Source organism: Hylaeus volcanicus, chromosome 2 (assembly GCF_026283585.1).
Source record: "Hylaeus volcanicus isolate JK05 chromosome 2, UHH_iyHylVolc1.0_haploid, whole genome shotgun sequence".
NCBI lineage: Eukaryota > Metazoa > Arthropoda > Insecta > Hymenoptera > Colletidae > Hylaeus > Hylaeus volcanicus.
This window is the reverse complement of record NC_071977.1, coordinates 28416102-28441710: the sequence shown is the minus strand read 5'-3', so window position 1 is coordinate 28441710 and position 25609 is coordinate 28416102. Positions and strand designations below refer to the sequence as shown.

Below are 25609 nucleotides of genomic sequence, written 5' to 3'. Positions count from 1 at the left end.
CGCAGGGGTTGCCCTGTTCTCTCCGAGCTACCTCCGAAAGCGAGATGAAAGCCGAAGTGGAACGAGGGCGAACGGCAAGGAGACAGCTTCGAAGGGACGACGGGGAGGGGGAGGGGGTGGGGTGGATGCCGGACAAATTATCCACCTACCCCGTCCCTTCTCAGCTTTCCAAACCATCCATCTATCCAGCCATCCTGCGGGAATCCCTCCCCGGGAACCCCACGCCCTAATAGCTGCCTATGGGGACGCGATGGGACTCCCGATGGACTGGACGAAATCTCGTGCATTGTGCAATCCGGGCTCCTCTCTGGCCAACCTCCCTGCAACCCTCTTCCCCTCCGCGTCGTCCCTCTCGTTCTGCGCGGCTACGGCAGCGGGAGAGGGGTATATTCCTTCCAATTTGCCAGGGTTGTGCATTCGACGGGAGATCGAAAGATATTGGGGGAAGAAAATTTCTTTTTTCTTCCTCTCCTTTCACTTCTGGACCACCTACTCCTCCACCCCCCACACCCATCACCCGCGGCTATTCTACTTTTCCTTCCACGCCAGCGGACGCCAGTGATTCTCCGTGGTTGCACAGGTGAATCATTCCCATTGGCGGGGAATTCGGTCCTTTTCACGGTTTCGAACGTGGCTTGGTAAACACAATGCCCTTAATGAAGTAAAAGCTGCTTCTCCTTTATTTTCTGTCGCGATGGTGCTTTTTTTTTTAGGATACTTTTATTCGCACTTCTTGGGGGAGGATTTCATCGTTTGCATGTTTTTGACTATGATTTTTTTAAATGACTGCGATGTGGGGGGAGGTATTGTGAGGTGGTGAGAAGATGGATAGTGGTTGTTAACAGGGTAATGAGTATACTAAGATAGCTCACAAAAGGTGTGTATGGTATATATGAATTTTATTCTTGGCATATTTTTAGATATAATTTTTATAAATGACTGCGAAGTAGGGGGAGGTATTGTAAGGCGATAAAAAGATGGATAGTGGTTGTTAACAGGTAAATGAGTACACTATAGAATTCTATAGCGTAGTAAAAATTACAATATAGAGTTTTATAGCATAATTGAGGTTCTTGTTACTAGTAAAACCCATTAGCCAACTTTTCATGGTACATACACACATACAGTCAGTCCCCACAAGTATTCGTACCCTATACGTCTATTGAAAAAACTTGTTTAACTACAGGTTTGGTGTTTCCAAATAAATGTTTCATTAAAAACATGTACCTAAATAGATACTACACGATTATATACTCCTAATGAAAAATTTCTCTGGAAACATCAAATTCATTATTTAATTTAGCTAATTTACCTACGATACGATAGCACACAAAAAGTATGTACGTACCAAATATAAGTTCTAAATATAGTATTTGTATTTTTAACGCGTTAACTAACGAACAACCTGCATTCAGCTCGTGCACTTCTCGATTCGGAAGGTATACTCGGGAACCAGGTCACGGATCTTATAAAATGTTACGAAGGAACGCGGTTTTTCCACGTTTCGTAACGAGCCACGAGATGGGGGCAAACCGAGCGGGAAAACAAGGTCGCTAGACGGGCCCGACGTAAACGCTTTCCTTTACGGGTAGAATTAAGCCGAGTTTACGTGCAATGTGTCGGAGTCCCTTTATACGACAGAGCGAACCCCGTAAACCCAACGGTCAAATAATTTCCCACGATATTGTACTCGTTACTTTCGTCGAAGTGCGATTTACAGCGCGTCGCGCGGTCCCATTGTCAATCTTTTTAGTCTTAGAGGAATCTTTTTATTCCGGACGAACCATAGAATTTCGATTATCGTTTACGATATCAGAAACATCTACCGAAACTTCGTCAACGCGATCCAACTCAATGAGACGATTTTACAGGCGCGCCGGTTTCCCGAATAATTTACAGGCTGCTCCGAAACGGTGCGATCGGCGAAACGACCCAAGTTGCAATTCGACGCAACGAGGCTGTTAACTCAAATTAACACTGTTCGACGACACAAAGTTGGCTGGAAGGGAGCAACGAAACGCTGCGAAACCGTGTCTCCGAGGTCGCTGTACGGCGCGGTGCTCGAGGAACGTGTCAAAAGGGAATCACGGAATGGGAAGCGGCAATGGCAACAACGGCCATCGTCGAAACTCTCGATGGAGTCGGGAGCAGAGGCAACAAGAGGGATCATTTGAGGAAGATGTAACACGAAACCGTCTACTCGCTACGGCTCATAAAACAGCGCGTTTTATGCTGATGGGGCCCAGCGTCTCGGAGACGTTGCCACGGAAGAAAAGGAGCGGAAAGAAAAGGACTCGTTCGGTAGGCGAGGGGTAGCACGGGACGGCGAACCGACGGAAGGAGGGTGGACGGTCGAGCAGGCGGACCAAGTGAAAAAAGAACGATATAGGCCGACGGGAGTCGTTCCTCTCGAGATGATTTTGGCATCGGAGCCAAATGCAAACGGCAGGTGTTATCCCTGCGAGATTGTTCGTTTTCACGAACGAATCTCGTTCGATCCTTCGCTCGTCGATCCGTTCTCCAGTCGCCAGCATTTCCCGCTCGATTGTCCTGGAACTGATCGGGAGGGAAATATGAACGTACGTGCGCCATTGGACCCCGTCGTTTGGCTGGCAACGAGCTTGCAATTTTAAAGCCGCCCGAAAATCCCCGTTCGTGCTGCCCATGCACGCCACGAACTACTTAGAGATCACGTTTCCCTGGCGGGGTCGCCAACGGAATCACTGTTACCGAAATTATCGCCGTCGGTGCTTCTCGAATACTCGGAACAGTTGTAACGGATATAAAATTCAATATTATGAGTAGACCGCGGATTCGCTTACGCGAATTTTTATCGATTTATATACAGAACGAAGATCGAAAAGGAGGTGTGATTTATTTTCTACGCGGTGTAATGTGTACATTATCGTTGATATTTTGTAGATTTTTGAGTTTGTGAACATTCTCATCGATTTCACAGTATTTCCATTTGATATAAATGGATAAACAGTGTAATTATGAGATTCGTCGTACGCTTGGAGTATATTTTATGATTGGAAATATATTTTAATTTTGTTTAGAATTCAGGTGAGATGGTCAAGAGAATAATTTCACCGTCGACAAAAGGGACCGTCGTATGCTTGGAACATGTTTCATGATTGAAAATATTGGGTGAGCGCAAAAGTTCGTGCCCGATTACTTGTTGTAGTTTATTCCAAAATCGGCCACGAACTTTTGCGCTCATCCAATATATTTTAATTTCGCTTAGAGCTCGGGTGTGATGGTCGAAAGAATATTTTCACCGTCGACGATTCATCTACAAGTGCAGATATCCAACCAGCACGATTCAACTTGGGTCGATTGTACTTCCCACCGACGAACGCTATTCGCCATCTAAGTGGCCATTAGCCCGGGTCACCGAACTCCATCCACGTTCAAATGGTTCTCACCTAGGACCGTCACTCTTCGCGCCGGTACATCAGCGTACAAACGACCAATTGTCGAATTGCGTCCACTTTCAGTTGATTCCTCTTCAATGGATCAACAGTCGCAATCCCTGCTGGAATCATTTAAGCAAGCTTCTTTAACATCGTGGCCATCGTCATCGAGTCATCAAGGCTTCCCAAGCTTAACCCTCTGATACTTACGCTTCGTTTCATATTTTTAAACAGACTTTAATTCTTGGATATTTACATATCCATGACGTCAACTTAATAAGAATGAATTCAATCGCCGGGGCATGTATTATTTTAACTCTAAACTTACCACGACATTTGTACACAGTTCTTATGTACAATAAATAAATTATGTACAATTGTGCCATGCGTGAAATATTTTTGCATTCGATTAAAGAAACGTGTCTTTAAGGCTACAATAAAGTCTCCATAGATGCAGAAATATCTCTACCATAAATGCACTAGTTCAGCCCCCCGAGTTTGTGCATTTATGGAGACTTTACTGTAATCATTTGTGTCTGATCACGGTAGAAGTAGATACGAATAAAACAACCCTTTCTTAAGGGTTAAAAATAAATCCTTTATAACCTCGTACTAACATTATCGACAAATATTCGCCAAGCAAACCTACATTTGAAACTCGTCGTAAGTATCATCTTCTGAAAAGAACATCCGAAACGATCGAGTTCCCGTAAGATAACTCTGCTCCGTTAAAAAAAAAAAAAGTCCGAAAGGATTCCGCGTTTTAAGTCTTTTAAAACCTTTTCAACGCGTAAATAAAGCCGTGCCGCAAGACTTTTCAAGCGGTCCCGCGTATTAAACGCGCGAACATTCGCGCTCTCGGCGGACGATGTAATCGCCGGACTGAAATTAATCACCTTTAACGGGGTCCGGCGCGGTTTAAAAACTCCTCGAAAACTGCCCGGTCATCCCGCGCCGACACTTAAGCGTTAACGTTCTTATTCGCCGGCGAAAAGGTTCGGGATTTCGGGTGGATTTTATTCGTCGAGTTAATTGCGATCTATCTGCGCGAAGGCATCGAAATACAGAAAAAAAAAAAAAAAAAGAAAACAGACCACGCTCCCCGGTAGGATGAAATTAAGTGGATTAGTACTCTAACGGCGAGCCGGCGGTAAACTGAAATAAATATGGTGCCCGCGAGGGTAGAGGGTGAATGTAATTATGCGACTAAGCACTTAGTAATTTCCGACGAAAAAAAAAAAAGAAACGAAGGGAGCGAAATAAAAGAAGTCGGCGGAAGAAGAGGAGGAAACACGGGGAGTTAAAAGTTGGCGAGTATCTCGATCTCGTTACGAACTGATGCGGATACTTTTAGGCCGAGTTAGATGACCCAAACACGGTCTACACTTCAACGAAACGCGTAAGAAATGTTGAAGTTAGTACGGGCGATCGCGTTGTGGCACTTTTCGACTTTGAGCAGAGCGTGGAATTAGATATAAAAATTGTTAAAGGGCAGGTAAGCATAGGAAGAGAGAAAGGATGATAAACATACTGTTGAGAACTGCAATGATTAATTTTAAAACCAAAAGGTTTAATCGTTTATTTATTTATCACTAGACCGCGGATGCAAAATAAAATCTTCGCGAACGTCCCTACAAAAATTGAACGGAAGGATGGATTTATTCGCCACTTTTGGATGAGGGGAAATTTTCAAATATGAAACGTGCAAGGTCATGCCGTAATGTTTCGATAACAGAAAACGTTAAACTTGAAAATTGTCCAAATTTTCGTCTCCTTCGAAATACCTACAAAAATTGAACCTATTAATTTACTTTACCCTGCAAATATTATAACACGATCTTTACTGTCAATATTTTTTATACTATTGCCAACTTGTCTGCATTCCGTAGTTTCTTGCACGTTCAAATCTCCGATAGATGCATAAAAATCCGCGGTCTGACAATAATTGTCTGGTACCTCCAATTTCACCCCGAGACCCGCCCCGCGATACCCCATCCTCGGGCTCTCGCAGAAAAAAAGTTTGCCCAGGCCGTTTCGTCCTCTAGGAACTATAAAAGCAAATTGGCCCCGCAACTTTTGTGTTCGCCGAACTAAACCGAAATAAATATGGCGCGCGGCCCGCGAAACGAGGGTGAACGTAATTATGCGACCGAGCACTTAGCGATTTCCAACGAGGAAGAAGAAGAAAAAGAAAAAAAAGGAGAAGAGGAGAGTTAAAAGTTAGCAAGTATCTCGATCTCATTACAAACCGATGCGGATACTTTTTGGGCAATCGTTTCGCCTTTCGTCGATTCCGTTCCCCCTCGACGCACAATTGAATACCATCGCCGGGGAGAAATAAATTCGCGATAGCGAAGGGAAATGAGGGGCCGGAGCGGCGGGACACGGGGAGGGGCACAAAGGAACAAGGGCGAGCCGTTAAAAGTTGAAGACGCGTTTGCGCGGAACCGTTTCATTGTAATAGCCGAAGTTCTCGGCCGCCACGGGCTCGGGGTCTGGCCTTTATTATTTTATATTTCGCGGCACCGCGACGCTTCGAGATAACTGAAATTATCCGTACGTTTCAAAGTGAAACAACCATTAGCGAGCGACGCGAAACTTTAATTCCCGACGATACCGCGCCGATGCGGTCTTCTTGCCCGTCGGACTCCCTCGACGCGCCTAATTTCGATGAGATCCGTGCTCCTTCCTAATTTCTTCCGCCGCCGCGACCAGAGATAGCTGCGGTGGATGGAACGTAATCCGATTAACCATTTCGATAGGAATGTAAGAAAGGCCTCGAATGCAAACGGTTAATATTGTCTGGGATACAGTACAACTCATTCATGTCTGACCATTTCTCGCCAATTCTACTTACGGATTTCGTTAACCCTTTGCACTCGAGAGGTGACTCTCAGTCACCGTTAGGTTTCACGCAGCAAATCTACAATACCTAATGTTTCTTTATTTTTCATTTCTTCGGAGCGTCGAAAAAATGATTGTCGACGAGGTACAGGTGACCTTATTCTGAAATCTAGATAGCTTAAAATTCATGGCAATAGAATGTTAAGAAACTTCTCGAGTTGCTGACAGATACCAGAAAGAAAGGCCTCGAATGCAAAGGGCTAATATCTCAACGAAGCCTCGGACAATATTTTCGGATCGAAATTGTTATTTAAATTCTTACACTAATTCTGGGACACTCTGTATACGAACGACGCGGCGATCAACGTGTTAAAAGATGTCGAAACGCAAGAAGTCGATATCGTTAATCGTAATCAACGATGTACGAGGCTTCTTCGTTTCGAGAATTCGTTCCCGGCATACCTCCGATAAAATTTCGTTGCGTTTCTCCCTCTACTTCATTCCACGGAGTTGTAATTGCGGTTTGCAGCGCTGGCATGCACTAATATTGCTTATTTCCAGCGTAAACCTCTCCAACGATAATGCCCCACATGTTTTCCATCCGATTTTGGCCGAGAGAACGTGCCAGCCGTACCAAAACATCGATTTCAATGATCCCCGAGAAGCCGTGCCGTAGCTGCGCGACTGCTACGGTCGGCGGCATTGTCTTGCTGGAAAATCCATTTTCTAGTAATCCAATGTACTCTTCGCTATTCGTTCGGGTTGTCGGAAAGGCTAGCGGTAGGAACCTTCCAGCTACCGAAGCTCCGTTTTAAAAAGTATCGCGACGATCCTTCCGGCGAGCACGGTTTCTATCCGAGCCAACGAAATTAAATTCTCGGCGAAATGTATTATATAGAGAAATCGCGTTGACGATTTACGTAAAAACAAACGCTAGACACGCGATTACCACATTGAACCTAAAAATCTAATAGTCTAAACATTGAAATTCCATCACACCAAACAACTACACCAACGAAGGAACTAGACGGTAGAATCGTAGCACCCACTGCTTCTTCGAGGTAGGTGTGATAAACAAGATGCTCCGTATATTTTTATGAAATTTTATTTGGAGATAGATACGTTTATATATCAGTTTCAAGGGAAGGAAATAGAGCCCGAAACGAAAGACTGAACGAATACGTATACATATAAAACTGTAAATATAGGTGCAGTCGCCTGAAGACTAAATCACTGAAGTCAAAAGTGCAAACGAAACAGAATTCCTGAATAAAATAGTATAATTATTTATAAGAATAAATATTATATTTCTCTATATTATAGTTTTTGAGTTATTATTAAGACTTGTTAAATTTAATATATATTTTATACATTCAGAGGTTATTTACTTAAGAAACTCATAACGTAAAACATATATTAGACCTGCGTAGTAATAAGAACCAAATGTACAACTTTAACCATGCAATGATTGTAAAATATTGCAAAAAGAAAGGAGTGCAATACCCACGGGCTTTAATAAAAACCCAAACACTGCTTCCACATCTCAATGAAAAACTTGAAACCGTCCACTGGTCCTCGAACCCAAGAGGTCACAGGGTTCAAAGCCCGCGTATCTGCGGTATCTGGGAAACTTACGCTAATTGTATCCGTATTTCGTGCACCAGTACAATAGATTTTCAGGTCGAAACGCATCCCCCCGTGAACCTGAGTGTCCCGATCGCTAATGGTTCGCCGGGGTTGGATGGTCCAGTGATTAATTGTGTCAGCCATGATTACATTACAGAGGACGCAGATCCACTATATTATATACGATCGTGCATGCGTGTATCCCGCGGGCCGGTCGGTTACACGTGCGTCGAACGCATTCGTGCGTGCTAGGTGGGAGATGCGTTTGTACCTAGGTATCAGTCTGTAACTAACCGGTCCTAACAGGGAAACGCGTCGGGAAAACGTTTGACGACACCGTCGGCCTGGAACTGCGAAGTGTGCATGCATATTGCAGGATCACCGGGTCCCCGACAAGGCGACGCTACGCGGCGATTTTCCTGGCCGCGTTGAAACTTTCATGGCGTCGCGTTTGGATAGTCGAAGTCAAAGGGTTAAGTCTGAAATAAGCGAAAGGAACTTCGAGGGTGATCGAGGTGGGATCGAGGAAATCACGAGCGATGTTCCGTTTTTGGAACGAGGCTCTTTTACTCGTGTCGGGAATAAATTTTGCACCGACTAGGAAATAAAAAATACAGACTATACATCGATCGTTTTCAATTCAGAGATTTTCTCCTCGAGGAAGAATTAATCTACTGTTTCTTGAACGACGAAGGCGGCCGTCTCCCGTTGAACTACTAACTTACAAGGGAACATGTCCAATTGTCACGCGACGATTTTGATGAAATTTATATGCGGTAGGTAGCTCTCGAAAAAATATTCGACACGTATTTTTTTTTATCGGCAATTGTTTATATCGAAGGGGTGAAAACAGCGTCTAAAGTTGCGGGTGAAAACCATGTTTATTCAAATATCTTGACAAACTAGAGGACCAAGAACAAACATTTTGTTTTTAAGATTGAAAATCTTTTTATTTTCGAACAGCCGAAATTCGTGTCACGTTATATGGTGAAAAATGCTGTGAGGCGATGAAATGGGTGGGTAGTAACAGAATAAATGTGTCCCGTTACACAGCTTGAAAAGTGGAAGGGAAATGCGATGAAGATAGAGAACCACAGCAAATAAAGAAAAAGACGCACAGTATGATATTTCAGCGATCTCTCACAAAACTTATGTGGTCGAATATTTCGCAAACTATTAGGTCGTCTACACACGAAGCTACTCGAAACAAACGTAATTGATCGGTGACTGAAATACATGTATGTGTTTGGGTGGTCCCTAACAACATATCAAAAATGCAACTTGACAGTATTTTCTGCAACGTTTGGTGTCTAAAATGACTGGCCTAACTGCTGATTGGGCGGAGTATCGCGGGATCTAGTTCACGGTGGCTCGTCCGTGGCTCACGGATAATATTAAACGTAGCGCGGTACCGATGCTGAAAGCGGCGAGGATCGATGAGGTAAAGGAGTATCGCAGACATCGCGGGACAGAGTTGATTAACTTGGCGAAACTCGAGAGACCTTCGATACGATCTTTATCGTGTTCCGCGAAGAACTACCGTCCGTAATTAATTATACAGAGTTTCGCGAAAGTTTTCTCATTTTTTCCGTGAAAAGATTTCCCCTCCCTCCGTGCACGGAGGACGAACGTCGCCTCAATAGACTTACAGCCGGGGCGAACGGCTAAATTTCGTCGAGTCCCGATCGCGGACCGTCGCGTTCCAACTAATTTACCGGCGCAATTAACCGAGCTCCGTTTTGTTCGCGGCGAGACCAACCAGCCGCCAAAGTTCCGCGAAAAGAACGGATTTGAAATTTCGCGTTCGCTTGCCAATCGAGTTACGAGATTAAAGGCGCCGATACCGAACGCTTTCGAAGTTCTCTTATGGAAAATTACTGTGTTTTTTTATTGGATTAACTTATTGAGTCGATAGAGCGACACTGACTCACAATTTCCTTTGCGAAAATGTCAGATTGTGCTTCGTTTTTGGAATATTTTCTTCGTCGACAAAAGGGATCGTCGTATGCTTGGAATATATTTCATGATTGAAAATACAGGATGCTTGAAAATATATTTTTGTGTGGTTTTTCGTTAATAACTCAAAAACGAAGCAACAACCGACATTTTTGCAAAAGAAGTTGCGGTTCAGAATTCTTACACTAATTCTGGGACACCCTGTATATCAAAGTCAGAACCCATTTTTACACATGTTCCTATAAGTTTCGCTTATAATTTGGCCAAAGGCAATCAGAAATATTCACTGAAACATATATGCTCTGTTATGGTCGAAACGGTCGCAAGATTTATTCTCCTTACCCAAAGATTCTCCCTGCAGTCGAAACACCCTAAAAATCCTAAGAATCTTATGATCTCATGAATCTCGTTATCCGTGCAAACGATAAACTAAATGCTTAGTCCCAAAAAATCCCTAAAAATCGATCCCTTAAGTAGATTTCCTATCCGAATCGTTTCATCGCATCCTCTGACCTATAAACCAGCCTAGAACCCCTATAAACCAGCTCTGTCTCATAATTACAGGGTAATGGACGCAATGCTCCGTGCAAGCACGAAGATCGCAGGTGTTAAGTACGGATGCAAGGAGAAACGAGGGACAGGACACGGCCCATTGGCCGCGCGACGGCAAAAGATGGGAAAGTAACGAAGAGGAGGAGCAATAATACGGGGAACCTTGGAAAACGGCCAAAGTTCCAGCGGCGATGTTATAGTCGTTACGAGGAACGTCTCAGACGTACGTCGTGCGAATGAACACTTTATTCTCCGGCATTGTGGACGCGTACATGCGCCTCGTCTCGATGCGAAGGCACAGTCAGCTTTTATAGGCTACGAAGAAATCGATGAGCAGCGCGAGAGACTGTTCCGCTCTTCGTTGATCGCCGTCGACGCAACCCTCTCGCCTCTATCCCCCGTGCAAAGTGGATATGAAGAGTATCTTGTCATTCGGGCACAACTTGTAATTCCCCTCGCCCTGTACATACAAAATTTCCATAAAATGGTTACTCCTTTTATTCGTGCGCGACGCTGTTTGCCTAAAATAACGAAAAAACTTGTCGTAGCCTATTTGCGTGCTTTTTAATTCCAATACTTCTGGAATTTATTCTCTTTGTCGTTAATCGTCTACTTAGGGCGATATTTTCCTAATTGTACCAGTCAGAACAAAACTCAAACAGAAAGTATTAACAACGATACGTTTTCTACGATGAAATTCTTAAATTATTATTTCATTACGATTTTTAATAAAAAAAAAAAAAAAGTAGCAATTGATACAATTACAGTTGCAATTAGTTTTGTCAGGTATCATTTTACCCGAACGCAGTGCCGCCGTAAAATGTTCAATTTTTAAAAAGTGAACCCGTGTGCGTTACCGTGGTCGCGCGAGCAGCGATCCCGGCGAGTTACAAGATAGACGGGTAGAAAAGTGTCTGTTCGGCTTTTCAGCGGAGAATCAACGAACGCGCGCCAAGCCATCCGCTTTAATTCGATCCTACAAGCGACGCCGACGTAGGAACGACACGACGAATTTGTCGAATCGCGAACAAGCACACGCAAAGAGGGGGAGGATTGCGGGAGGAAGAGATGATACGAGGGAAAATGTGCGAGCCCGCGGCCGGGACGTTGCTCTCGCTTTTAATTTACGAGTCGAAAACGACGAAAAACGGAGCAAGAGGGTTCGGGACGCGCGACAGACGAGGGGTGCACGGCTAGAAAAGGACAACGGCACGCGTAAGCTCGTCCACGGTGACGTGGCTGGCGGCAGGGACGAGGGATGGAAAAAGGAGAAGAAAGGACAAGGAGCCGTGGCAGTCGAAGCATACGAGAGAAGCTTCGAGAAACGTCGGTATTATCATAATAATGGCTGAAGCCATCATCTTTCCCGTGTCTGCTCCCTGGCCTCCTCGCTCCTCGTCCGTCCGCCGAACCCCGTCGCAGCTTCTCGAGGTTCTTTCTCCTCGAGGGTGCTTCGGGAAGCACGTCCTAATAGCGCTCGCGTTTTGTACATTTACAAATTTAAAATGATAATTTCGCCGTGGGTGTGGCGTGCCTTTGGGTCATTTGCGCCCTTTCACGACCGCCGCCGTTCTCTTATTTTCTCCGCCCTCGGTGGCGGGTGTTACGGTAACTACACCCGTGGCTCGATTATGCGAGCCGCGGTACGAAAAGAAACAAAAAAAAAAAAAAGAAAGAAAAGAACCCACGACGAGATACTTTCGCCGGACGTTTGTCAGATGTCGCCCGCAGATGCGTCCCGCGATTACGGCGAACGAGCGTTATCGCATTTCGAGCATGAAGAGATTCAGAAAGCAGAGATGGGCGAAATATTTACCTAGGCGAGTACGTCGAGCGACGAATACACGGGGTGAAGTACTATCTCTCGTTTCTTTTGATCGCAGTTACGTATTAAATTGTATTTTATGTAATCGAATAAATAGTCGTGCATTTGGTTTTATTCGTTACCCACTTTTCGAATAAAATAATAACCCCAGTTCTGTCTGGCTGCGTCCATATATGCGTTTTGATCAAATCTGCGTTAGGAATGAACACGTGGGATACTCGAAACGTGCAACGTATGCTAAGTGTACACCTCGTCTCTGATGCGAATATTACTTCACTTACCAACAATTCCCAGTCAGTATCGTTCACGAGAACCAAGATTCCTGGTCGCCTGTACACATAACAGATTACATTAGTAAGGTATGTAGTATATATATGTACTGGTTTATAACGTTACGATGTAGTAATTAACTAGCCTTCTTGTTTGAACTTTAAATTATCACAGTTTTCCCGGTATTTTCGGTCAAACGAATAGCCATCTAGCGGTGAACGCCCCGAACTATTTTCCGGAGTTTGATCAGCGCCTCTATCGGGAAAACCCTCAAGTTTGTCCTCGATAGTTCCTATTTGTACTGCTAGATGGCGCTTTTAATAACGTTTTACCGACCTATGATATACATTCATAATAATGACGAATTCTATTTTATTAAGTTTATATAAGTAAAATTGTAGTTATATTAGAGATATTGCAACAATAAAATTGGCATAGGAAATCATTCTTTTTTCTACCATTGTCGGTAATTATATTATAGTGGTGGCATCTAACGTCGAAAATGGGAACTATCTTCGCTAGTAATTAAAGAGCAGATAATTATCGCTGCATTACATAACTACTCATAAAAATGATAAATTTGACATACTAGCTAATATATTGTAGCGTTATAAACCACAGAATCGTATCAGCCATTCATTTATGAAAAAAAGAATAATTTACTAAAACGATATCTGTGGCGCCATCTTACAGAAACAATAAGAACTATATTTACTACAAACTTGGGCCTTTTCCCACCGATGGCGCCACTAAAACCCGCTCACAAAGCGGCTCAGTGAGCGGTGACCTTCCCGGAGTTATCCATTGTGTTTGTAGTGCTACACACGTGTCATTGTAAACTTTACGCGTATCTATCACGAAATCTTTCCGGTGTATCATTCATTCTTAATCAAAATGCTTACAGCACCGGTATAGAACTATCGAATGAATTTGCTTACTTACACAGTATTTCCTTGCATAAAGAGTTCCAGTCGCTCTTTCAGAAGGTTATCTTTTATCCAGAAGAGCAGCCTCTGTATCGTCCCTATAACATTTCACGTAGCATATTAAGAAATCCGATCGACAAGCATTCGTCAAACTTACATTCATTGCCAGGTAAGTTCACGTCGTGCTTTTTCTTCTTGTCGAAAAGTAGTTCCGCCCCGCCCCTGAAATTATTTAGCGGGTAATTTATTCAACTCGGTACAACGTTACAAAAAGTTGGGTTATGTATAGTTTTCATGTTACCCAAACTCAATGGTCACGGGAATTCCACTTATCTCGGAAGACATGTTATTTTAATTACGTCTGAGAATATGTTACTCTGTAAAATGATGAGCTATCAGCGGCTAATTACAGTAAACAAACGTTCACCGCGCATAGAAACAAATGTGTCGATTCCACGTTCCTTCGATTCAGCTGGCCAGTAGTGTACGATGTACGAGTCGTACGCATTAATTTTCAATGCTTAGAATTTGTTTAAAAAAGCTATCTCGTTCAGAGCATTCCGATGTTTCTTTTTTTCAAATTCTCATTCCGTTTTGCAAGAGCATGCGCACAAGTCACAATAATCGACAAACCGTATTTCTACTTGTCGTTGAATAAAAAGTAACACGTCTTTTGCGAAACTGTAAAGCGTATGTCACAAATACATTAGCAGTATTTAAAATGAAAATAAATAATGATTCAAATAGATATTACGAACGAATATGTAACGTGAAGCTTAGAGCAAGTGCCCTTCGTATTCGTCTCGCAATACATCCCTGTAGATTCGCGGGTCATTAGTCTTGCAAAAATTATACATAAAATTGTGACATAAACGTTGCGTTTTCGTGTATAATAATTCTATGAGATATGATAATTATTATTTAATCGTCTTACGAAAACGTTACGCATATTTAAGTAAATGTACGATCAAAGAGAGTTATAAAAGGTGAACGTTGCTAACGGACTGAAATGCAGGTGCCATCAGCGGCAGCCGTAATGGCGGTCATCGAAAAAGTGTGATAGCACGCGTTAAATACCCAAAACATCGAATAGTGCGCAGTCAATGCGCATTTGCGTGATTTCGAGGTCCTCGTAAGCGTAAAGTCTCGGCATAATTTTAATATTCATAGAATTCGATATCAACTTGTACGATGTCAGAAGAAAACGAACATACTTCGGAAGAAACCGATACAGAGATGAATTCGAGAAATCACACTAATGAACAATCGAAGAGTGGAGCAAGCATGTTAAACAATGAAACAGAAGAGCCTATGTTGGACGACGAAGAAATGCCGACGTATCTCAGTTTATCGAGTCCGTCGGGGCGCGAAGGCAGAAGTGTCAATAATACAAAAGAACAGGACAGAATACCTATGGAGGAGGACCATAGTCGAAGTCCTTATCCCAGTGACGATCAAGTGGGTGGCAGTATATATGTATTATCTTCAGGGGAAGAAAGTACTCAACCTTATGGCGAAGATGAAGACGAATATGCGGATAGCGATGGTAAGTAAGGAACAAAAATGTTTGACGATGGTACAATATTTGATATCCTAATTGCTACTGTAATCATAGATATGTATGAGATGGAGCTTGAAAATAAACATAGAAATGTAATCTTAGATGATGAAGACGATGAGGATGAGGACAATGAGGATGACGATGAGGATGAGGACGATGAGGAGGATGATGAACGACATGCTTTAAGAGAGATGTACAATGATGAAGATATCAATACAGAGTACGATCAAGATTGTTTCGATAGAGCTTCTGATGATTTTGTTTTAAACAACAGATTAAAGCAGCATCACAAGGAGAGAAGTTTGTCGTTGCAAGACTTGAGTTTCAGTAAAGACAATGTTCTGTATAATAAGAAGAGGCATAGTGTTAATGTCACGCATAAAAAACTATCAACGCCAAAGTTTCAACATGTTGAAAGCAAAGTAAAACAATATATAAGAGACATAAAAGAACAAAATAGAAAATCCATAGAAAAGCGTATCAGAGACCAAGAATATATATCGAGTAAACATTATAAGGATAACAAAAGTAAGAAGTATATTTATTTTATTAGAATTTGGGTATTTATCGAAAGATAAAATTGTACTATCTTCCATACACCTGAATGTCCAAATTCTAAAGTAATTAATAAATCCTGAATTATAAACAATTTTTGTTTTCTTTTTATAGACAATGACACTGATCCCTTAAAGCCAATGGTAACTACCAAAGTCATAAAAGACTACGCGGAAAAGGCTATTAAGAATTTGCAACGCGAAGAAAATGAAGATTGTAATCCAGTTTATAGGACGACGCAAATAGGAGAAAACGGTGACACTACGAAAATTGATATTAAAATAATAGACAGCCAATATATACATATTCGAAAGGACACTGAACCAAACAAGTGCAGTGACATTCATCATGAGAAACGTATACAAAGCTACGACGAAAAGTTAGAAAAACAAAATGGTTCTGTAGATGTTAAAGAGCATCGTATTGAATTACAAAATACTTCTAACGAGAATGTTAGATTTAATAAAGTAGATCAACCTTCTTTAGTTAATGGTCATCAACAAACACCTACACTTTTCAATTTACGTACATTGAGCTATGAAGAATATATGGATAATGCTTTCAATGCCGCCCAAAAGGTATTAACTGAACAAAGACGCAAGGTTCAGGAAAACGCTAACGAATCTGAAACATACAATGAAGTAGAGATGGTGAGCGCGCCAGATACCAGTAATACGAGCTGTTCACTGAAAATCGAGAATGTGGAAAGTATCAGATCAGCAGAGGAAGAATCAGCAAATATAAATGTTGCAAAAGAAAGTGCAACAGTGGGAACAAATGCAGATTGTACCGAAGTAATTCTACTTAAAGCTCAACTTTCGCAAAGAGACGCTCAATTCGATCAGTTACGAAAAGCTTATCAAAAAGCATTAGAAGAAAATATGAAAATGAAAGTAGAAATAGATATTGTAAAAAAGTCGTTAGCAAAGTATGAAAATGAACATAAGACATGCAAAATGAAAGTAGCGTCTGTGCAAACCGAAACTACCGTGGAACCTATGATTAATCCAAAAATAATTACAACTACAGGAGACACAAGTAATAAAGTATCTACTAGTAGCGTTGCATCAACGATAAGTTCTATTGATCATTGGGCAGACAGCGCTTGTAGTCCAGCTATATCTATTGAACCACCCAATGTGACATCAATTTTAAATTCCGACGATAGCATAGTACTCACCGATGGTACTCCAAGGAAATTACCACATCCATTGTCCCGAGCATTCATTACTTCGTCTCGAATATTGCAGACTCTTTCGAACATAACGCAAAATAAAGCAAAAGTTGAAAGCCCTCTAGCAAGGAATCCCAAGAAACGAACAAACGAAAATTTAACAAACCAACCAATAAATTTAGACTTTAATTCTCCAATTCAAGCTTCAAATTCCAAAAAACGAAAAGCGACGGATATGCTCGGTACTTCTACTTCGAATCAGCCATATAAAATACCTCATACAAACAACGAATCAGAGAAGAAAAATAATCCTGATGCAGCTGATGTAGAAGTTAATTATTCAGAGGTACAAACAAATGAAAAAACAGAGCAACCGCAAAATAGATCTGGTTATAAAAATATCGATAGTAGTTCAATATCTATGGAAAATCAAGTAGATGAAACTAACGGCCAAGATGACAGTGTAAAATGTTTCTTATACAGGGAACATGAAAATAGCGTAAAAAGAAATTTCTTAATTCAAGCAGAAGAACCATCAAAGGATAAATCAGACGACGAGAAGAATCATATCCAAGAATGTGGTCCATATTTATTGGGTAACCTTGAAGTAAGAATGTCTGAAATCAATGGCACAATTAGCGTTTGGGGTAAAGAAATAGGTGACGAATCTGTAAGTGATAACGAAGATGACATAGAAGTGTCTATGAAATCGACTGAAAACAAATTGTGTTCTTGCTGGCAAAAATCACCACAAACTAGATTTAATGGCAACTCGATTGTGTGTTCGACTAACAAAAAGTCAAAGAACCCGTTTAAATTCAACAGATCTCAAGTTTCTCAATGTCATTACAGTTTGTCGCCAAGTACAGCAAAATCTCATGTTCTAGTTAACGATGCAAATGATAAAAAATATGCAAGTAGTCCTTTCACACCGAATGCGTGTACTTATTCTTGCGGAGAATACGATTCCACGAAACAACGCAAAGAATGTCAGACATGTAAAAGTACTATACGTTCACAAGAGAAATTACATTCCTGTAGCGCACATCGTACAGAATTCTTAGAGAAAGAATGTCACTGCGGATCATATCATGAAACACGGACACGCAACGATTGTCCTAATCATAGTAAAGATAAGTGTCATCGCATCAAAGGAATTCGGAGGAATTCGTGCAAAAGTACATTTACACCCGATTCAAATGGGCACTTGGACGAAAATATAACGAATACCTCTACAGAAATAAATGAAGTATTTTGCAAGTACAATAAAATGTGTCGAAACTCTCCTCAAAATATAACTGATAATAACCCGCAGCCACCAAACTGTTGCAATACTCTTACGAGTACCTCTTACACGCGTAAATCTTCTTTAAACAATACACACGATCACGATAGCTCGGAAGGACAAACATGTAGTCATTCTCCTTCTCACGAGGGCGAGGACGATCTTCTAATTCCACACAAGCGATCTAATGAAACACCTGAAGTAAGATAATGCAAAATAATTGTCGATCTATCTAATAAATGCATTAGAAATTTGGTATATCGCTCTAATACTTGTTTTGTATACGCAGACGAGACAACGAAGATTAAGCGGCAGGAAGGTGCGAGGAATTCTTATGGATCTCTTAAGAGGATGTGGAGATTGTCGCAGCACTAGTGACAATGGTGCAAATAAAAGTAGTTTCCAGCACAAAGGGTCATCGTCGTATATACCAAACGTTCCTCAAATTAAGATTTCTCCTTGTACACCCGAGCCAACATGTTCGAGTTCAAAGCAATGCAACGACAAGTAACTTATTTTGTTAATATTATCATTAAAGTATGGCGTGGGGAATAAATTTTTATTATTTGTATAATTCATTACTTACAGATGCTGTCATGCATATGCACGAAGGATCGAATCTCAACTGGAAGAGTTCCGTATGGAAATGGAAAGAGTACGATCGCGCTCGGACGCTATCCTCGATATGCTCAATATGCTTCACTCTGTCGATACAAACTAATGGAACTAATATTACTTATAAATAAGTGCTTTTTTTCTTGTACAGGTCATTAATTTTAATTTTCTTAAATCAAGATGTGCGAACTATCGTGAAGCTTTCTTATTTACTTCTTCGACTTCATTGCATATAAAAATTACATGATCAATTTATTAAATAAAGTACATATACGTCGAAAAACTAAATTATTACATTTCATCACACGCATTGCTCTTTTTATGTTATAACAGATCAGTTGCGTTTGAAAATTTTTATGATTTTCATACCGTGGAAAATAATATTTACCATTTTTTAAGGAGTTTATCGATAATGGAATGATCACAAAAACCCAGACAATTTTTGTTACATTCTAGATGGGCAATATAATTTATACGAGTTCACAATGAGATTGATCGACTTCCTGTCAGTGGTTGCAGTCGCAAGAATCAAATCCTGGCCCAGCCTCGCCAGGCAAGACACCAGGCGGTACCTCTCCTTGACCCTTGAAGATGTTGCTATAAGATGTTTTCAAATAATTTACGTGACCCTGCAATGACCTTATACGGCCTTGAGCCTGTTCAAACGCCTCGTTTAGATTGTTTATTTGGCCTTGCATCTTCTGCCGAATCTATAAATCGCAACGTAACGTATGAGCTGCATTTAACATTCATAAAGTAAATAAAACTTTCAACAACGATTTACTTCATCTCTATCTTTTTGCGCAGCTCGCGCGGTAGCTCTGCATTGTGCCAATTGTCTTTCCATTTCCGCGATTTGGCCTTGCATCGATCTTCTTATAGTTTCACATCGTTCTTTCGTCCTTGCCACCTGTCTCGCTGAATCTTCTCGAACCTGTTAAGTAAACAACGCATTAAAACTACTTTATTCCACACAAGGATAGAGAACAATAACGTACTTGATCCAGCATCGCCGTTAATTGAGTAACTTCGTGCATCTTCTCGTCGATGCGTTTCTGTAACTGGGCCTCGTGTTCCTCAAATCTGGCAAGTGTATTTTTCATACGTTCATTTTCATGCCGTAACTCAGAGTTTCTTCTTTCCAATTCGTCGAACCGCCCCGATCCAGTGCCCCTTTCATCCTGTAAATAATACGCAGGGGTAATGTTTCGAATGTCTGATCATTCTGAAGGACAACTGCGAAGACAGTAACCTGGATCGCTTGGTACTCGCTACGCAAAACGTCCAACTGATTTTGCAAAGTTTGCATTTTATCTTTGCATCCTATAAGCTCCCGTGAGAGATCCTCGCAGTTTCTCTCTGCGACCAGGCGCATTTGTTGCGCTTCCTGTAGCTTCACTTGTGTTTGTTTCAAAAGATCAGGTAACGGGGCAAGCTCGGCAAGCTTCTCTTGGAATTGATTCTATACGAAAAACAGCAAAATGTCTATGCGCCAACAGACATACACATGTAATTGATTACACACTTTAACTCGACCGATTTCTAACGTCACATTCTCGTTCATTCGAGCGTTATCCATCTCCATGAGATCGAGTTGTCGGCGTTGCTCTTCCACTTGTTGTTGCGCCTATTTGTTTTAATGGTCATTTTTATATGTACCTATGTAGAAACTTTCAGAGACTATGTATTGATAACGGAAACCTGTAAATATTTATTACGATAATCCTCGAGCTGAGCAGATTGATCTTGAATCAAAGATCGTAATTCTTCGAGTTCGTCTTGGGCTTCCCGAAAACGTTGTTTAACCACGATCAATTGTTGCTCCTGTTCGACCATTTGCTCCTTAAAACCTGTCGTTAAATTGACAATGTGGATCACCGAAATTTATGTTTGACAAAATTCAAGATAATCACCTTCGTATTTGTCTTTTTCGGATTCGATCGCTTTCAAACGTTCTTGAGCGTCTATCAGTTTGATGTCTAATTTTTCTTTCTCTTCGATGGCTTCGCGTGTTTGCTGCTTCATTTTTTCTGCGTCTGCTCTTAGACACGAAACCTCGCATAGTTTGTTTTTGTAATCATCCTGAAGGCGTGCGTATTGCTCGCGAAGATCACGTAACTGTTGCTGAGGACACGTGCTAGCGCCCTTTTATTAAATAGCTAGTTTAATAATTGTTTAACGCGCGTTAAACTTCCTGCTGAAGTTCAATCTTACCATAGGTGCATTTGTACAAGGACCAGTACAAGTTGAGGAAGGCGCAGGTGGCATCTGTATATGATTTAAAATATATCAATTTATAAGGGATCGAAAACCCTAGAGTAAAAGAAAATGTGAACAGAAGGATGTCAAAGTTGTACGTGATAAATGTCTACATTATACTGTACATAATTTAATAAGAGTCGTTACATTTAATTAGCAGTGATTGTGTAAAATCTTATATGAAATAATCATATTTTAAATGTGGCCTATGGACTTTCAATGATAAATTACGTACAGAATAATGTCACATTTTGTACGGATTAAAAAAAAAAGACGAAATCATTATAAAAATATGTTTATTTCATACAAAATTTTTGATATTTAACATTTCTTCAACGTGATTCAAGGTTCAAATAGAATAGTTACTATCGATCCCGATCTCCAGTGGCATGACAATTTTTATAACAAATGGTGTACCGATCAACTAACCCGTTGCGTAGGTTGACGCAACGAAGGTGATCAAGATATTGTTCGGATACCTTGATAAGAGGTACGGGAGGTGGCGGTAGGATTGGTACAGGTGGTACGTAAGGTGGTGAACCCGACGATGAAATCATAGGTGGAGGAGGACAGCAACCACATGGCGCACAGGGACCGGTGCATTTCAGCAACTTGCGTTGTTGCTCCAGTTGCTGACGTTCTCGCTGCACGTTAGCAAGTTCTATCTGCATGTTGCGTACTTCGCATTCTATATTGCCCAGCTGTTGTTCCTAGAATTGTTGTCAACGCATAAGTATGTAAAATTGGAGCAAAACTCAGTTATGAGTAATTGTGTAACCAAGTTGCCCAGCTACCAGTTACATAATTACTCATAATTGCTTAGAGCAACAAGCGTGTCCCTGCGACTCGTTCATTAAGACTCAATTATGTTTTGTAGATGTACTATCTGTTTGGTGTTGGTGCCATAGGATGCAAGTTGGTTCTCCAGTTCCGCGGGACACGTCCCTCTCGGAGGTGGACACGGCTGGCATGGCGGCTTAACAGCGGCTGGACTGCGACAACACATTCCGTCGACTTGCGAAGAAGCACTGCTCTCGGTACAAGCTTTTGTTCTTGACGCGCCACCCGCGAGTCTAGGTGAATCTGTTAACATTAACGATGAAGTGTCACATTCTTGTAAAATCGAAATGTCTTTTGACGTGGCTCACCTCCGCTAGATAAAAATGCTTGACTATTCTGATTCACTGAAAAACGATTAACAGAGCTTTATTTTTACTGTTTAGGATTGAGGACTCGTTGTCCAATTGAATGGATATGTACCGCATACGGAATTGCCTCGCGGTGACAAACTGTCAGCGAATGGTGGCTGAAGGCAACACTTGCACGGACAGTAATCGTCGTCCTGCTGCACCGTAGTGGTGTACGAATACGAACGAAAAGGAGACGGGCTTGATGTTGGAGAGGTAATTCCACCTGGACAAGTGTAACAACAAGGACTGGTGATCTGTTGACTCAAGCAAGCTACTTGACGACTCAATTCCGAGTTCTCCTTCACGACTATTCTCATTTCAGCCTGTAGTCCGCATACCTTCCTCTGCAGGCTCTCGACAGCAGAGTCTTTCTCCAGTAATGCTTCTTCTAATTTATATCTATGTACCAAACGCATTAACTTCTATCACAGACACGAGATCATTTGACTTATGTCAACATGATTAATTTTGTCAACGATAAGGGCTGCGTGATCGTTGTTAGGGAAACGTAATTGATTTTCATATTTTCTTTTCATGAACCATCTATTATTTCGTACGAGATATCGGGTGTTCAGGATAAAGACTCTTACTTGCCGCCTTCGAGTTGCGCATTCTCTATTACGAGTTTCTCTTGCATGGTTAACGATTCCGTTAATTTTCCAGTTAGATTCTGGAGCGATCTGTCCTTGCCTCTCTTTTTGCTGTCTGCTACGACAATTTTTGGAATTTCATCTTCCGTATATCCACAAACGATTACTCTTGGAAGTCTAATTACACGATAGCAAATAAAATATAACTTGCATAAAGAGGATAGCATTCATGAAACACGAATATTGACGTTGATCTCGTACTTGTCTTCCGGATAATCAATTTGAGGTAGATCAAAAACATCTTCCGGCCTTTCCTTCGACACTCCTATATCTCTTTTACTGGGTACTTTCCTGAAAGGATCTGCATCTTTAATACCGATTTCCACTTCTTCTTCAGCAATAACCTGCAACCCAGTTGATTACATTCAACGTGCCAGCAATGTTTCCTTGAAATTTTGTACTTACTTAATTTCATTTTAAAACTGTATAATATCATGGTAACACTCCTCGTAATATTATCGTTTATTGCATGATAAAATTGATTATTTTCTTACTACCGAAAAGGACCATGAAAAATACTTGAAAAGACAATATCGACTAATAGTATTTACTTCGTGCTTTACTCGTTTTAACAGTTAGTATGTACCCCGCTAGGTTTCGAGTGCGGATACGGTAGCATGTCGAACATTTTGGAAAAGGTGACGCTAGAGAAATCGGACAAGCCCAGCGAACGTTGCACCTTCCTGGTTATCTCCTCGAATTCTGCCAGCTTCGACATGATTTCATTCTGCTTCGACTGAATCGCCATTGTGTCCTCCGCCGTTAAATCCTTTTTCTATAAAACGACACAACGATAGCAAATAAACGAAACACCTGGAAGTTAAACGAGTGTCGAGATATATTTTAGAAGGCATTACCACGGTGAGCTGAGATATTTCAAGTTTTAATGTTTCAATCTCTTTCGCCAGCACAGCGCAACGTTCGTCTGCTTTCTTCAGTTCTTCCTGTACAGCGGAGTCTGTCAAAGGAGATGAGCTCAACACGGATTCCACTCTACCACCAGGCTTGATCGGGACACCTAGATAAAAAATACGTTAATCGAATTAATTTTAAGTAGTTAATCATTGTATACTAAAAGAAACTATTTCTCTCAGGTAAATTTTGATCCATTATGTATTATAATTCTGTTACAAGGGGTGCACCTTCACCAACACCAGGCGGAAGCGGATATTCTGGAGGCTGGCCTTCTTCAAACTTCTCTGTAGCCCCATCATCGACTTCATCTACCGCTGCATTGTCCTCTTCTTCTGGTACAGTTTCTGGTGCAGTTTCCTCTGGCGTGTCACCCTCAACATCTTCAAACTCTTCTTCAGCAACTTCTTCTAGCGCTTCTCCCTCGTTTTCAGCCATGCTGAAATGAAATTAATTTAGCGACGAAATAACTGCCGACACATAACTGAAAATTAAATGTATTTTACGTCGATAATGTCTCTTCTACTGTACTTGGTCTTCCCTTCTTTTCAGATTCCTTTGGCCTTTCAACGTTTGGGTCCTCCTTGATTTTTTCCGCTTTATTTTTGTAATCGTCGGTTTCATAAACCTACCAAACGTTCAAAATTAATTTCTGAATTAATTTCACAATTTAATACCAAAATCGCACCCGTTTAAGAATGTGCGGTTCAAGGTCCGTCCGTTGTCGCAAATGCAGCGAATCTGTGAGGTTCTTAGAATTCTGAACCTTTTCCGACGCGAATGGAAAAACGTGCCCCTCTTGATAGCATTCGACTGTTATCGAGAATACTTCTGGTAAATTCAAGGGTTTCTTGAGGTCGAACAAAGATTCCAATGAACCAAAGACATCCCTCTTCAAGGACGACTCGTTGCAGTTTGCGTTCTTCTTTTGCGACTTCGGCCCGTAGCGTTGCAAACGACGACGCTTCAAATCGTGAGAGCTTCTCGTTGTGATAGGAAAGCTGTCGAGTTCGCGAGCATGAAGAGACGTGGGTGAACTTCCTGGAGAACGGGATATGTTCAACGTACACGGTCGCCGCTTCTGAAATGAAAAAATTTAAAAAAAAAAAAGATACAAAAATCAATACAAGTAGTATAACAATTCTTTTTTTAATGTTTAACGTATTTAGGTTTATGAAAGGACTTGAAGTACTCCACGATTTTCGTGGACTTGTAATAACAAAAGTACAAGGACGAGACTGATAAGGATATGATTAAATGTACCTGGCGAACAACAAAATTCGATCACCTTATTTTCCTAACTACTAGTCAAATTCCAATTACTTAAAAACATCTAAAAAATGGTTAATATTTTACCTTCATTATTTTACCTTCGAAACAACACCGTTGCTTCACTCAGTAACGCAGCTTCTTTTAAAAGAATCGTAAGTTAGGAAACGACACGATCCCCTTCCCTGGTTTACTCAGTGAAGAATCGGCACTGATATCAAATAGGGTCGAACGATTTCTTAGTTTTTCAAAAATGCCTTTTTTATGTAATTTTCGTAGATGTCAAAACTGCAATAGATAATATGTTTGATGTGTTAACAGTCGTCGAAATTAGGAGGAAGTCGAGGAAAGATTTTTTTTTTATACCGATCGTGACACTTACTCGGGAGAACCATCAATTTCTTCGAATAAGGATCTGAAGCATGCGTCTTTTATTTTTATGTTAACATAGCTACATATTCGATTTATCGTTTATATTCATGACATGTGGATAATTTAAATACTTTAATCCTTGCAATGATTTAAATGGTTGAAATTACGAAACGATATAACAGTTACATACATCATCGATAAGTTATTGCATTTTTTCATTTGATAAAAAAATATACAATAATATTTTACTCGTGAATGAAATAACATGCTTTTTTTACTTAAACCCTGTAACAATACATTACATTTTGCACATTTAAAAAATTTTCTCATGACTTCTTTGACAATGATCAGC

At 41.1% G+C, this 25609-nt stretch overlaps 3 protein-coding genes and 1 long non-coding RNA gene across 8 annotated transcripts in view; 2 read left to right on the top strand and 2 right to left on the bottom strand.

The window, feature by feature from the left end:
- Positions 1-10544, top strand: part of LOC128872114 (uncharacterized) — a 230946-nt gene extending 220402 nt beyond the window's left edge. The window contains exon 6 of the long non-coding RNA XR_008456101.1: positions 10407-10544. This is a non-coding gene — a long non-coding RNA (uncharacterized LOC128872114). The remainder of the gene's footprint in view (positions 1-10406) is intronic.
- LOC128872113 (ubiquitin-related modifier 1) lies at positions 8748-14424 on the bottom strand. The gene is made up of 5 exons (XM_054114474.1): positions 13717-14424; positions 13573-13637; positions 13432-13513; positions 12501-12549; positions 8748-10854 (listed from the first exon to the last, which is right to left on the bottom strand). Exons 1-5 carry the CDS (start codon positions 13758-13760, stop codon positions 10786-10788), a joined length of 309 nt encoding a protein of 102 aa, XP_053970449.1. The 5' UTR covers positions 13761-14424; the 3' UTR covers positions 8748-10785.
- On the top strand, positions 13280-18893 carry LOC128872095 (MATH and LRR domain-containing protein PFE0570w-like). Of its 5 annotated transcripts, none has more exons than XM_054114443.1 (6): positions 13280-13584; positions 14586-14961; positions 15031-15504; positions 15646-18191; positions 18280-18497; positions 18579-18893. In XM_054114443.1, exons 2-6 carry the CDS (start codon positions 14607-14609, stop codon positions 18709-18711), a joined length of 3726 nt encoding a protein of 1241 aa, XP_053970418.1. In that variant the 5' UTR covers positions 13280-13584; positions 14586-14606; the 3' UTR covers positions 18712-18893. The 5 variants fall into 5 exon arrangements, with proteins under 5 accessions (XP_053970418.1, XP_053970421.1, XP_053970420.1 ...); XM_054114446.1 differs by lacking the exon at positions 13280-13584 and having other exon boundaries at positions 14431-14961; positions 15079-15169; positions 15251-15504; XM_054114445.1 differs by lacking the exon at positions 13280-13584 and having other exon boundaries at positions 14431-14961; positions 15031-15169; positions 15251-15504.
- Positions 18894-19043: 150 nt separating this feature from the next.
- On the bottom strand, positions 19044-25469 carry LOC128885033 (uncharacterized). Its single transcript, XM_054138773.1, has 20 exons — positions 24973-25469; positions 24305-24694; positions 24123-24244; positions 23826-24055; positions 23562-23722; positions 23291-23479; positions 22906-23048; positions 22645-22821; positions 22125-22453; positions 22013-22048; positions 21748-21947; positions 21344-21574; positions 20820-20873; positions 20519-20750; positions 20307-20455; positions 20131-20232; positions 19858-20067; positions 19604-19786; positions 19390-19539; positions 19044-19315 (listed from the first exon to the last, which is right to left on the bottom strand). The coding sequence occupies exons 1-20, from the start codon at positions 24976-24978 to the stop codon at positions 19112-19114; spliced, it is 3498 nt and encodes a 1165-aa protein (XP_053994748.1). The 5' UTR covers positions 24979-25469; the 3' UTR covers positions 19044-19111.
- Positions 25470-25609: the final 140 nt, after the last annotated feature.

What these genes read in the sequence shown, in the direction of transcription:
- LOC128872113 (XM_054114474.1), bottom strand. Translation starts at nt 13,760, where the DNA reads ATGTCTTCCGAGATAAGTGGAATTCCCGTGACCATTGAGTTTGG. An exon ending in GAACTTACCTGGCAATGAAT is followed by an intron (nt 13,514 to 13,572) that starts GTAAGTTTGACG and finishes GAAATGTTATAG; the next exon opens with GGACGATACAGAGGCTGCTC. An exon ending in TTTATGCAAGGAAATACTGT is followed by an intron (nt 12,550 to 13,431) that starts GTAAGTAAGCAA and finishes TTATGTGTACAG; the next exon opens with GCGACCAGGAATCTTGGTTC.
- LOC128872095 (XM_054114443.1), top strand. Translation starts at nt 14,607, where the DNA reads ATGTCAGAAGAAAACGAACATACTTCGGAAGAAACCGATACAGAGATG. An exon ending in CGAATATGCGGATAGCGATG is followed by an intron (nt 14,962 to 15,030) that starts GTAAGTAAGGAA and finishes CTGTAATCATAG; the next exon opens with ATATGTATGAGATGGAGCTT. An exon ending in TCAAAGCAATGCAACGACAA is followed by an intron (nt 18,498 to 18,578) that starts GTAACTTATTTT and finishes CATTACTTACAG; the next exon opens with ATGCTGTCATGCATATGCAC.
- LOC128885033 (XM_054138773.1), bottom strand. An exon ending in GTAGAAGAGACATTATCGAC is followed by an intron (nt 24,056 to 24,122) that starts GTAAAATACATT and finishes ATTTCATTTCAG; the next exon opens with CATGGCTGAAAACGAGGGAG. An exon ending in ATCGTAATAAATATTTACAG is followed by an intron (nt 20,233 to 20,306) that starts GTTTCCGTTATC and finishes TAAAACAAATAG; the next exon opens with GCGCAACAACAAGTGGAAGA.